The sequence below is a fragment of the Coenobita brevimanus genome, chromosome 7 (genome assembly GCF_032717465.1).
Source record: "Coenobita brevimanus isolate Jiangsu-jjx chromosome 7, ASM3271746v2, whole genome shotgun sequence".
In the NCBI taxonomy this organism is placed as follows: domain Eukaryota; kingdom Metazoa; phylum Arthropoda; class Malacostraca; order Decapoda; family Coenobitidae; genus Coenobita; species Coenobita brevimanus.
The window spans coordinates 7,621,899-7,636,153 of NC_136960.1; the positions used below are offsets into that span (position 1 = coordinate 7,621,899).

General features: G+C 40.6%; 1 protein-coding gene across 1 annotated transcript in view; it reads right to left on the reverse strand.

Annotated features, from left to right (window-relative positions):
• Positions 1–6,713: 6,713 nt before the first annotated feature.
• LOC145404801 (uncharacterized) overlaps positions 6,714–14,255 on the reverse strand; it is a 98,855-nt gene continuing 91,313 nt past the window's right edge. The window contains exons 21-23 of the mRNA XM_080276304.1: positions 13,973–14,142; positions 7,578–7,694; positions 6,714–6,878 (exon numbers count right to left, since the gene is read on the reverse strand). Coding sequence (XP_080132430.1) covers positions 6,714–6,878; positions 7,578–7,694; positions 13,973–14,142 — 452 coding nt within the window. The remainder of the gene's footprint in view (positions 6,879–7,577; positions 7,695–13,972; positions 14,143–14,255) is intronic.

The following is a 14,255-nucleotide window of genomic DNA, read 5'->3' on the forward strand; positions in this document are numbered from 1 at the left end:
ATTGGTTAGCAGCGGTGTGGGATGTGAGGCCAGGCTTGGAGGGTAATGATGTTCGTTAGGTGAGTAGCTGACAGCGTTCTAGTGCTTACATCCCGGGGATGAGCTGTCTGGTGCGGTCTGCAGCGTCCCCAATGGTGGCCTCCGATGCTACACTACCGTGTGTTCGAAACTGACCAAATTAATCACCAAGAGGAGAAGAGAGTGATGTAATGGGGTCTACAAAAGCCCACTTTTCTTAGAGGCGAAGAGGGGATCCTCTCTTTGGCTCAATGGCAATGTGCACGCCTATGAAGCACGAGGGCCTGAGATCGAGTCTCAGTCAGACCAGTGTGATTAATTTGTTAAGTTTCATTTTTGTCATTACACACCTACCACAATATTTACCCATTTCCATCCACTTTCTTGGCTTACCATGCCTCCTCCCAACTTTAAATTTATTAACATACACTGTATCATTTTTACCCATACGGTGATGGGGAGGGACACATTTACACAGTGGCACCAATACAGCTGGATGGCTCCACTGCTTGGCTGTACAAATGTCCTTTAGCTTACTCCCTATCTTTTGAATAGAGAATGATAGACTGCAAGAGATGGGTAGCCAGCAATTCAGATGAGCCTAGAGCCACATCAATAATAGCAACCATTCTATATACAGTATATCCATTCTCTTTATGCAGTCATACAATCAGCACTCTCTTTGTAGCTGGTTGAACTCTTCAGTGTATGAAGCAAAAAAATATATGCAGGATTTTAACATTTTTTATTAAGAGTATAAGTTCAATAAATAACAACAATATCACAAGATCTATGCCCACACACTTTGGCATTGGCATAAACTGTACAGAGGTGCATAGACTGTAATTGCCCAACAAATAATGAGACAAAGATGACAATGATGATAAATGGTTCCATGTGGAATTGTGAAAGATGATGGTTTAACATAATACTAAATAGTCATTACTAGTGCAGTGACTGCTGTAATACCAAGTCCAAGGAGTATCTGCGGTAGTGTTTTGTAATAACCATCAATAAATTAAAGGTTTTTGTAAACTGATGCATGGAAATATGGAAAACTACATACAGTACAGAGTATTTTAGTGTACAAAGACCTTAATTATTTCTGATAACAACAAAAACATATTCTTTTGTAATATTTTCACTGTTTGAACCGAGATCTGATCACAGTATAAAAAAAAAAAAAAAAAAAAAAAAAAAAAAGAGCTTTACACAACACCACAGACAGACAGAAACTAGCACTCATTATGCTATACTGATACTGTAATGTCCATTAACTATCACAGCACAAAATGCTTGAAAAAGGATACAATCCTTAGGGAGCTATATTCCAATCTTCTGAAATTTTTTCCATTCAGTACAATGATGGCCTTACTGTTCTAGATTTTGACAAACATACAACAACCAGTTTTGCTTATTACTGTAATTTAAAAGTAAAATTAAGAGAAGCATGAACCTGGGCTTTTGACTCTCTCATGACTGATAAAACTTTATTACTGTTTAGTATTTTACCCCAGCTAACATCAAATTATTCTAGTCTGTGAAGTGTGAGTCACTGAAGCCTCAGTGTTCCCTTTCAAGATCAGGGCAACTCTAGCATTCTATTTCAGTTAACACAAGGTGATTTTATTCAGATATGAGTAACTTACAGTAGACTGAGTGTTAATAGTGGTACCATTAACCCTATCATGATCGTGATAACCCTAGCTTTTCATTTCACATAATTTAAGGTCATTCTATTCAGCTGAGTAAATCACCAGTGCTTGAGAGAGTTTACTTAGGCCAAACAGAGAGGCTGCCAGAGATTGAAGAGCATGGAAAGCCATCATTAGGTGACCAAGGCTGCTGCATGCTGCATGTTGGAGCCTTATAAATGAAATGAAACAACCATTAACCAAATCATGAATGGAACCACTCTAGTATTCTATTCCAGCTAACAACAGACAATTTCATCCAGACAAGAGTAAACCATAGAGTGTTAAGAATAATATAGTATCAGCCACTGGAGTGCTAATTCCTACCCTGTGCTCAGTCAGACAAGGTATAAACCACTAATCTACTTAATGTATAACCCTGCCGTCTCTTACCGAACAGTACCTCAACATGTTGCCATCAAGTGTTACTATAGTTCTTTCATGCTGACCTGGCCCAGATTTCCATCCTTTTTCAGTTTACTTCACAAAGATCAATGACTGATAAGGAAAATACTGTGACTCTATTTCTTTTCCACAGCATTTCTTTGTGAACAGGATCATACACTAGTGTTATTCTAGTGCCAAAACTGAGCTTTCAAGGTGGAGAGATTGAAATTTTAGGCCAAGTTAGAGTATGAACAGTATAACAGAAGCAACATTAATATAGTGCATGACCCACTTCAGTCTATTTACATTCAGTACAATGTTCAGTGTTATCATGTCGGGACACATCATAAATTATTATTATTATATACAATACAAGGTGGCCCATATAAAACACTCCACTTCCACTCCACCAGGGGATATCTCATGTGTTGTGGGAAAGGCTCAGTCAGCATTATCAGAGTCTATCCTGCATCATTGATTTCCTACTCCCACTACTACAACTATGCCCACACTAGCCAACCATGCCATCCCCACAACAAGTAGGATCCTTCCATGTGAGTTTCTACTAGTGCACTATTTATGAGCTATTTTGTATGTGCAGTCATACAGTGCTACTGCCTTATACTGTACAGCCACCCCTTTACTATGGCTTGTTCACTCTGACATGGCAGAGGGTTTTGTCCTTTTGCAGTTTATTTCCCAAAGATCACTGGCAGAAATGAACAACACTTGTACTATGGCTCTAAATCCTTTCCATAGCACTTTATAACTAGCACCATACTTTACTGTTGTCCTTTTGTTACAGGCCAACGTTCAAGATGAAAAGGAAGCATTCTCAGGCCAAGTTAAAGTGAACAGAGTATAGGGGGAATAGGCCAAATAAGCTTAAGTTATAGTGCTGTAGTCTGCAATCACTCTTCCTAAACTCATGTATATTATGAATTATTTTCAGCCATATTTTTTCTCTCTTTCTTCCCTCTTGCTTTACTTTTTTCTCTGATATGACAAAGTAATGCCATCAACTCACTTCCGATCATTTTGAAGGGGGAAAAGATGGTGCTGTAGGCTCAAAAATATGGTACGAGTAATACATGAGATTACATGAATTTAAGTTGAAGAGCATTTGAGAATTTTCACTTCATCTAACTCACTCTCTGAACAAATGCCACTTTTGAGCTATAAAATACACATACATATACAGATATGTACATAATACAATACATTATTACATGAACAAATAGGCAGTAATTTGTCACACTTCTATTAGAGCTTACATATACTACATACCCACCTGTAATAATGACAACTTCCCTGTTTATTGTAATATGAACAGCTATGTTCATGGACTATCTAAAATTGAGTCAGTATACATACTGGTGTGTGGCAGGTGGGGGCACTCACCATCCACTCACTCGATGTAGTGTTGCTTTGGGTGTCTGCCCTTTCCTCTCTTCCTTCCTTCCTCTTCTGTCTTTCCTTCATTCTTTCCTCTTCCTTCTGCCTACAGGTGACTTTACACTCCCTTCTGTCTTTCTTTCTTTCATTCTTTCCTCTCCCTTCTGCCAATGGGTGACTCTACACTGAGTGACAAGCCAAATGGTTTCCTGTACACTAGGAAACCATTTACTACGCTGGGTGGTAACCATATAACCAGACTATGGTGCCTGGTGGTTTAGTGGGTAATTAAGGTGCTCCAATCAGATTGGGCCTGTGTAGGTTTATATGCAAGGGGTGGTTAGGGTTTATGGCTCATTTAATGCTACTCAGAGATGAGTGAGGTTGGTCATTCTCATCGTAAATGTCAGGACCAACCTGCCTAGCTCCGGGCTCCTATGCTTCTCGTGGAGCAATATAGGATTGGATGATGGATGGACGGATGGATGCATAGTAGTGTCCAAAATGCACATGAAGTTTAATACAGTACTGTACTTACCTTTGCTAACAAATTGCACTTAAGAAGCCCTCTGCATGACAAAGTTCTGTACAGTGTTATACTAATGTGTTACCCAAAATTCAGTTATGAATATACAATCACACACCTTTGCTTTTAATGCATATCATTACAATGTGTACCATCTAATAATGCCCAATATACTGTACTATATACAGGAAAACCAATTGTGTGAATCATAAGTTTAACAAAATTATGAAAACCAATTGTGTGAATCATAAGTTTAACAAAATTATGAAAACCAATTGTGTGAATCATAAGTTTAACAAAATTATGATCTTATATTAAGTTCTACGGTTGATAGTTTTATTCTTCAGAATTACAGTATACCAATAATAACTTGTGATTGTCTTCATTGTTCTTAAACATTCTATTAAAATTATATCCATCACAAAAACTTTGGAATGTACCATATCTCATTCTCTGTAACTAGATAAATATGCAAAGTATATGAGACTCATTTCAGAATAAAGAAAATAAATATAAATCTACAGTCAATATACTATTAATAGTTATGGATCCTCATTAATGCTCCCATGGTAGGGAAAATGTCAGCATTCTGTATCCACTTGAATGCTGCTGAGAGTAACTATGTGGGTTTGAGAGTGTTAATACTGACATCATTAACCCTACCCCATACTTGAGACAATTTTAGCATTCTATTCCAGCATACATCATGGACAGTTTTATTAATCTAGGAATGTCACAGGAACCAGAGAATGGTCAAAATGACACCCATTATCTTTAGGTTATGACGAGCCATGAGAAAATTAGCTAATAAATTTCTTGGTCACCAAAATAGCAAGTCATTAGTATTACAAATGCATCAAGGGAGTAAAAGGGTGGATTTGTTTAAATAGTATGGTTACAGAGTGAATAGATATATCGTAGCAAGAATGCTGACTTATCATATGTGGTGAAGTTAGGGTTCTAGGGGGACAAATGATGTGAGAATGAATCTGTGGCCCATTTCACAGGGCATGCTGTTGATAGGGCTTTCTATTTCATGATTTCTCTTTCCTTGTTTTTTGGATGTACCTCAGCCCATCCTAACATGGGTAAAACAGGTCAGAGTGATGATGATGATGATGATGGAGATGATGATGATGATGGTGATAATGTAGGTGAGATGAGCATAGGAGAAGGCAAGAGAGATATGGCAGAGAAGAGTGTGTGTGGGGGGCGGGGGAAGGGATGTCCCAAGAGGAAGTAACAAGCCAGTCAGACAAACAGAATGAAAGATTTTGTTTAACTCTAAGCAACAACAATATAAAATCTCTTCAAGGCATAACTATACTAGTTTCTTTCTCTGTTCTATTTTTTTTCTTAAGACGGACGTATTTCATTACGACTTATCAATACAAACTATGAATGTTTACAACTAGTAATTTAGTTAAATTTAATGTTATCATTATATGATATGAGGATACATATGATGCAAAAATTCAACATGGAAAAAAGTACAGGAGATACATAACACCACTACAAGATTAGCCTTAAAAACCTACTGATGCATTCACAAGGTTACTATCAGGTTATGAAAGTGCAATTTGTCAAGTGTACTCTGAACTCAAGGTAGGCCACACACTACAAAGTACAGCATTAAATACACTGTGGCTTTGTGATAAACTAAGCTGTCTTTACAAGGCATTTACATATAGAAGTCCATTTCTTGCTAAGTACTCTTATGAACAACCGAGTAATCTTACCTTCACAGCACACATCTTTTCCACACTGGTGACACTTTACTTTACAGAGCATATGCAGTATTATAAGGAGGAAAATTCTGTCAATGCTTACCAGCCAGCTGTGACTGTTTAAAGTGTTTCACAAAATTTTTTCATAACAACAATATGAAGTACACAACAGTAAGCATAAAAATAAATGATACTTTTTGGCAACTGGGATGGAATGTGAAATATATATAAGGCAGAGTACAATGCTTGCAATGGATAGTTGGTGAACTTTTGTTTGTGACAGTATATGTTACAGCCCCGTAAAATGACTGATGACCAAAAGCACTGACATGAATTTCCTGGTATAAACTCCCACTCACATATTTCTCCTTTTGTGGTATTAGGGTCTGAGAGCAGGCTACTGCAGTCCAGTGCTTTTAAAGGTAGATGATGAACCTTTTTTGTAATGGCTCTACATAATTGTAAAACCTTCAGTCATTCACTGGGATTCAAACCTAAGCAAGTTCATCACTCTGACTGGAACACTGTAATGACCAGGCCACCAGGCACCTTTTTTCACACAGAAGTTGACTTAAAGCTAGGTGTGCCTATATCTGCTGGTTTCATGCAATGCATTTGACAACTCTTCAAAGCCGCTACAGAAACTGCTCTTGGAGAAATATTGACTGAGAGGACAAGGATGGCTGTGCTTAACCCCTTGCTATTTTGACACTGGCTGTGATCCTTCTTCCAGTTCTGCTTTCATCAGTTTAGTAAAATGTAAACAACAAAAACAATGACAAAATACATGCAGACACATACAGACACACATGCACATGCAAATGCATGCACACACACACATACTGTACTCTCTCTCTTTCTCTCTCTTTCCTTTGTTGTTTTTTGGATCCTACCTCTCATTCTTAGGTGGGAAAAATGTCAGCTGGATGATACTGAGGATGATAAGGATGACCTGTTTAGCTAATGCTAGGTGTCTTTATAACAGTCTGCTTCATCAGACGCATCTGAACACTCGACAAAGCCATTACAGACACTGCTCTTGGGGAGACACTGCCCAAGGGGACAACGATGGCCATCCTCACACTCTGCCTCCACTGGAACAACTTCATCACTCTTGGTCAGCTCCATCACCTACAATGACAACACATTTAAAATATACCAAGTTTTCATTATACATCAGTGATCATTCATTCACTAGTTTCATTTATAAAGGCAGCTCCTATCTATATCCCTATAATCTGCTCTAGAAAGATAAGTTTTAAGAAATGGATTAATACATGTACTATATTCTGGACATAAACTTGAAGATAATTGAAATCTCTTTACCTATTATCCAATCCTTTCTTGCCCTATCATGAACATAGAGAACCAGAGCTATGTTACTTAGTCCTGACACTTAAGGCAAGAGAGATCAGTTGCTGTCCCTTAAGTAGCATTGTGTAAGCAATACACTTCAACCTTCCTTTGTATGCAGACCCTTAATGGCCATATTTGGCTGAAATGCCATGACTCATTATACCACCAGGCATTTATCTGGTTACCATATATGACCAACCAGTGCCATAAATGGCTTCCTGAGCTACAAGAAATGATATGGCTTGTTACCCAAAGCGGAGTCACCTGAAGGTAGCACTGCATCAGGTGAACAGATGGTGAGTGCCCCTACTTATCACATGTGGTATATACAGTACACTCCCACCTATCATATACAGTATATACAATACATAAGTATACCACTAGGTAGACATAAATATATACATTAGTATATACCAAGTATAAAATCACCATATAATCAGTGATCAAACTTCTGACCATGTCTTTAATACCCACCTGATGCATCCACTCCAGATAATTGACAACTTTGGTGTAGACGCCAGGCCTGTGGGGTCTGGCACAGCCATAACCATTGCTAGTCACTCCCATCAACTGCCACTCTCCATCAGGCTCCTGCATAACACAAAACAATCTTTGGTAACATTCCATGGTTGTAAAATCTGACATCAACCTCAATGAATTTGGTTGTTATGTTATGGCCTCAGGCTCATCTGGACATGAACTCAGTGGACAGAGGGTTGAAGCAGCCCTTCTCCTGCAGTCCACCATCCTCCTTTTAGAGGAAAGGGTGAGAGTTTAGAGGCAACTATATAACCAAGTTATATTTGTGCCAATGGGTAAAGGTACCCCACTCCAGCACCATGCCTCTTTATAGTGTCAACACTTTTTTAAGTCATAAACAGGGGCGCACCAAGAGAGGGGGGGAGCCACCGGGCCTGGGCACCCCCCTTAGCTCTTTTGAGTCCTTTAAAAATTTATATATATTTATTTTGATAACAGCAAAACATGAAAAACTGGCAGGTACAAACAAAGAGTAACACATGAGCCAGCAGCTCCCTGACTCTAAACCTGCATGTGACCTCCCTGTAATTATCGGATTACCTGACCTCATCTCACTACGGGGCCCCTCCCTTAGAACTTTCTGGGTGCGCCCCTGGTCATAAACAATTACTGTACTTGATAATATAGTATAATAGCAGTAAGAGCAAAAGTATGCTAAGTAAATTAAAAGAAAGAAGCACTTCATCATCATCATCATTTGGACCTCCTTTCCCACCCTGGGCAGGGTGAGAAGTAACAATGTCCAGACAGCCTCAGTGTGACCAATTCAATGGGCCATGCTTCCATTCACTCATCATTCAAGCCCATGGAATCCTAGCTCCATCATATAGGCCAAAAAAATTTCACCATGTTCTGTAGCTTCACACATACCTATCTGATAGTCAATCCGAACGCTGTCACAATGACAAGGAGTGCCAAATCCCTGGTTATGTGCTTCTCCACAAAATTCACCCAGCCAGCTCCACCTCTTGTCAGTCCCTTAGCCTCACCAACTTCCATACCCCTCTTCCTCAAACACCCATCCACCATACCCCTCCAACTTCTTCTTGGCCTATCTCGCCTCCTCCCTCCTTCAAATTCACTCAGATATACCTTTTTCACAACTCTGTTGTTATCCATTCTCTCCACATGACCAAACCATCTCAGTACACTCTCTTTGATTCTGGTGTCAACAGACTTCCTCACTCAGTAACCTTCATGAATCACATTATTCTGTATCCTATCCACTCTCTGTACTCCACATACATCCATCAGCAGCCCCATCTCCACTGCTCTCACTCTTGAATTTTCAATTTTCATGCCACACCCTAGTCTCACATCCATGTGTTAAAGCTGGTGCTAACCTTTGTTTTTTATCAAGGCCTTCATAGCACCGGTTACTTTCCTTCTTTGTGCCACTCTACTCTCCACTTCTTTTGCATATTTTCTTCTCTTTTCAATTATTGTACCCAGGTATTTGAACTCTCTCTCCAATTCCAGTCTCTCTCCATTCACTGTAACATAACACTGGGAGTCACCTTCTCTCTCAGTAACTATTACTTTACTCTTTTCTACATTTACTCTCAAAGCACGACACTCACAGACATCTACAAAACTCTGCCCATGTTTACCAAGTTCTTGTCTGGTACTTGCAAGTAGCATTGCATCATCAGCATACAACAAATCTGAGATATTCCATCCATCGCCATTCATTACCAACACCATCCCTCTCTCCATTACTCATGTTTTTACTTCTCTCATCACCCTATCCATGTGGTGATGTGGGCAATGAGAAAGCTTGGCTTGGAGGAGTGGCTGATTAGGGTGGTTATGGCCATGTATGTGAGTGCTTGCATCCAGATAAGAGTGAATGGAGATTTGAGTGATGAGTTTTCCGTGAATGTTAGTGAGCATCAGGGGTCAGTTTTGAGTCCCATGTTGTTTATAATGGTACTTGATGCCTTCTCACGTGACTTCAGAAATGGACTCTCGTGGGAGATGTTGTATGCTGATGATTTGGTGTTGATTGCAGAGAATCAAAGGGAGGCAGAGGAAAGGTTTAGGAAGTGGAGGGATGGTATTGGGCACAAGGGTTTAAGGATAAATGCAGATAAAACAAAAGTGATGATATCTAGGGTCGGTGGCGGGAGAGTGGCCATTTGCAGTTTGCCACAAGGGCGTGGGAAGTAATTCTATCTTGTGTAGTGTTTGTGATAAATGGGTGCACAAGAGATGTGGTGGTATTAGAGGTAGACTGCGAGATAATACTGATTTTATAGGTGTGGCATGTCAGGGAAGGCAGGTGGAGATTGCCAGGCGTGAAATGATTGAACTTGCTGGTGAGTCTCTTGAGTGTGTGGAAAAGTTTTGTTATTTGGGAGACATGTTATGTGCTGGAGGTGGGGTTGGAGCTAGCTCTGTGGCTAGGGTGAGAGGTGGTTGGAAGAAGTTCAGGAAGCTGTTGCCTCTCCTGACATTGAGAGGACTCTCCCTATGTGCTAAGGGGTCTTTGTATGCAGCATGTGTTAGGAGTGTGATGCTGTATGGTACTGAGACTTGGGCAGTAAAGGAAGAGGATATTCGCAGGCTCAAACATACAGAAATGACAATGATTAGGTGGATGTGCAATGCGTCCCTGCATGCAAGCCCTTGGGGGGCTGGGTTTACGATGGAAGAGTTGAGAGGTAGGATGGAACTGGAGTGTATTGGTGTTGTGATGAGGAGAGGTAGGTTGAGACGATTTGGGCATGTGGAGAGGATGGGGGATGATAACTGGGTGCAGAAAGTGAGAAATGTTAGTACTGAGGGTGGGGTTGCGAGGGGTAGACTGAGAAAGACGTGGGACAAGGTCACTACTGTGACCTCAGGGTTAAGGGACTGAACAGGGAGGCTGCCATGGATCGTGCAACATGGAGAGCTGCCATTAGGTGACCAAGGCCGACGCATGCAAGCATGTTGGAGCCTTCAAAAATGAAACGAAACAAAACGAACCATGGGGACATCACACAACCTTGTCACACAACCACACTGATCATGAACCAATCACTAAGATGCCCACTTACTCTTACACATGCCTCACTACCATTACAAAAACTCTTGACGGCACCTAGCAGCTTACCATGTACACTGTCCATGCACAAAACCTTCCACAATCCTTCTCTGTCTACACTGTCATATGCTTTTCCAGATCCATAAACACCATAAACACCTTGTAGTCCTTCTCACATGCCTTCTCCACTATTTGTCTTACTACAAATATTTCATCCACACATCCTCTGCCACCCCTAAAGCCACCCTGTTCATCACTCACTAGGACTTCTGATCTCTCTCTTACATTCTCTATAATAATTCTTCCATATACCTTCCCTACAACACTCAATAGACTTATCCCATAATAATTCTTGCACTCACTTCGCACACTTTAATTTTTGTACAGAGGCGCAATCACTGCCTTTTTCCACTCTACTGGCACAGTTTCACTCATCCATGTCTTCTGACATATCTCCAACAAGCACTTCATTCAGCTCTCTTCATTACACCTAATCATCTTTGCATACACCTCATCAAACCCAGCTGCTTCCCCATTTTTCAGCCACTTCACAGAGTTCTTCACCTCTGCGAGTGTCATGTTTCCTGGCACTGCATTCCTTCTCTGTATTCACCCAAAACCAATCATGTTAACAGTTGCTTTCCTCTCTCCATTCCCATTCATCAGACTTTCAAAATATTCTTTCCATCTGGTCCTTACTTCATCCTCATGGGTTAGTAATCTACCACTTACATCCTTTACACTTTCACATTTCTTTCCACTGTCGCTTCTACATTTCTGCACCCCTTTCCAGAATAACATCTTATTTTCAGAGTAATTTGCATTCATTTTTCTTCCTAGATCATCACTCACCTCCCTCTTTTTCCTCTTCACTAATCTCTTTACGTGCTTCTTGATCTCAATATATTCATTTCTTATTTCAACTGAACCCCTGTCCTGCATCCACTCTAGTCACTTCTTCCTCTTTTCCTCCACTGCTCTCTTGACCTCTTCATCCCACCATGCCATACCTTTCTACTTTGTTGTTATTCTTGCCACACCACACACTGCTTTAGCATTCCTGAATAACCAGTTCCTATCTATATACATGAAACAAGCTGTCCAGATCCACTTCATATCAATTCACTGTTTCTAACTCCTCCCCTACTTTGGCCTTGTATTCATCTGCCATTTCTTTGATCCTCAGCTTTCACGACTTTCAGTCTCTCTCCCTAACAGCTCCTCTTTCCCATGGTCCACCTCACTCCTCAGCTTGATCTTGCATACCACAATCATATGATCTGACAAAACTCCACGTCGCCCTCTCACTGCCCTCCTATCAGCAACACTACCCAGCATCGATTTCTCTACAAGCACGTAATCAATTAGGCACCTTTCAGCAAGATCTCCATTCCCTCTATACCACATACATTTATGTGCATCTTTCTGTTTAAAACAAGAATTACAGATGCACAACCTCCTTTCCTAACACATGTCCTTCAGTCACTTCTCATTATCATTCTCTCCTGGTGGGGTGCTCACCATCCACTCATTTGATGTAGTGCTGCTTTGGGTGTCTGCCCTTTCATCTCTTCCTTCCTCTTCTGTCTTTCCTTCACTCTTTCCTCTTCCTTCTGCCTATGGGTGACTACACTGAGTGACAAGCCAAATGGTTTCCTGTACACCAGAAAACCATTTACTATGCTGGGTGGTAAACATATAACCAAATTATGGTGCCTGGTGGTTTAGTGGGTGATTTAGGCACTCTTGTCAAATTGAGCCTGTGTACTTTTATATCCAATGGATGGCTGGAGTTTATTGCTTATGTACTGCCACCCAGGGATGAATGAGGCTGGTCACTCTCATCTTAAATGTCAGGACCAACTTGCTTAGCCCCAGGCTCCTACGCTCCTCATGGGGCAGCACAGGACTGGATGGTGATGATGATGATATCATTCACAGGACCAGTGCCTACTCTTCCATTCATATTGCCCATTGCAATCACTTTATAACTCCTGGGCATTTCTCCTGCTACTTCATTCATGTCATCCAAAACCTGTCTTTCTCCCTCACTCCTGTCCTCACACAGTGCATACGCTACAATCACTGCCACTGTCACCTTCTCGAACTTGACATACATACATCTCGAGCTGACACATTTGTAATCTCTCACGGACCTCTACCACACTTCATTCATCAACAAAGCAACTCCTTCCTCGCATCTTCATCGCCCATTCATGCACTTCATCAGTACTAGCATCTAAGTCTACTAATACCAAGTCGGATCACATCCTTCTAAAACAGCTCCAAACTCGCGCATGGGGTGGAGCATCGGAGTGACGTCGACTGGCTCTGGCATGAAACCCCAGTGTTCAGTTGACTCCTGACCATGATGGTGAGTGTATGCTTGCTCCACTTATCAGACCATGGCACATTTTCAGTCCGGAGAAGTGAGGGAAGGGACTGAAATGTGTGAGGGAACCTACTGCTATATTATAGGGTTAAATGAGTCCGCACTTCTTCCCATTCTTCATTTTCCATTATCTTAAATGTTTAATCTGAGTCTGCCCTTTTATACATTTTCTGTTACCTAAGCCAGCTGACGTCACACAAGCCAAGCCTCCCTGCACACTGACAGAAAGTGAATCGACTTGGTATTAGTAGACATAGACCAACATAATGAAAAAGAAAAGAAATGTTTCTGGGCAACCATGTGAGCCAATGCTTCCTCAACACCAACTGGTCTCATGTCTTAACTACAGTTAAAAAATATTAAGCAAAATATACAATTCAACCAAAAATCAAATTCAGCAAAGTAAGTCCTCATTACAAGTCACCTTTCTGATGTTCCTTTTTTTGTTTTTTTCCCCCTGCCTGCTAAAGTTACACTGCTGCCTCCTAAGTCGATTATCCACTTTCTTCCAATTTCCAGCACAAAGTGTTAGGAATACTGTACTGTGATATTTTAGAACATATCCTTGGTTTCTAATGAGAACTGCCTGATATGGATATAAAAGAAAAAATACTATCAGTTACACAAAAACAAAGTCTAATTTAAATTAAACTGCAAATCAAATTCAGTAACGTGGCTAATCAGTCCACATAACCATATTTAATTTATTTTAACGTGATGGACCTGCCAGGCCACTCCCACAACTTTAATACTATCCTGCGGCTGCATGAAATTCAATGAACTATCTCTATAAGCTACAATTCAAATCAACATTACAGTCTGAGAACACTTGGTCATCAACTGAACTGAAAAGGATTAGAAAGCTTTGTCAGGTAATGAAAAATGTGCAACAAACATATAATATAGCACCTGACACATAAGAGGTCCCCCAGAGTCACCCAAGCAAGCATCTCTGCCACCACGATCATAGCCGGCACAGAACATGTTGTCAGTGATGCGGTACAATGGGATGAACACCGTGCGCTTCCGACATTCACCGGTGGAGATCAATGGTACCTGAACCTCCTGTAATGTATCCGCTGAAACCATAAGAGATAAAATTATGGACTGAATGATGTATGGATGGACTTTATATTAATCTTCTTTACTCTGATAAGGTGAAGCTAGAGAGGGGTGCCTTCACATGGTGGCA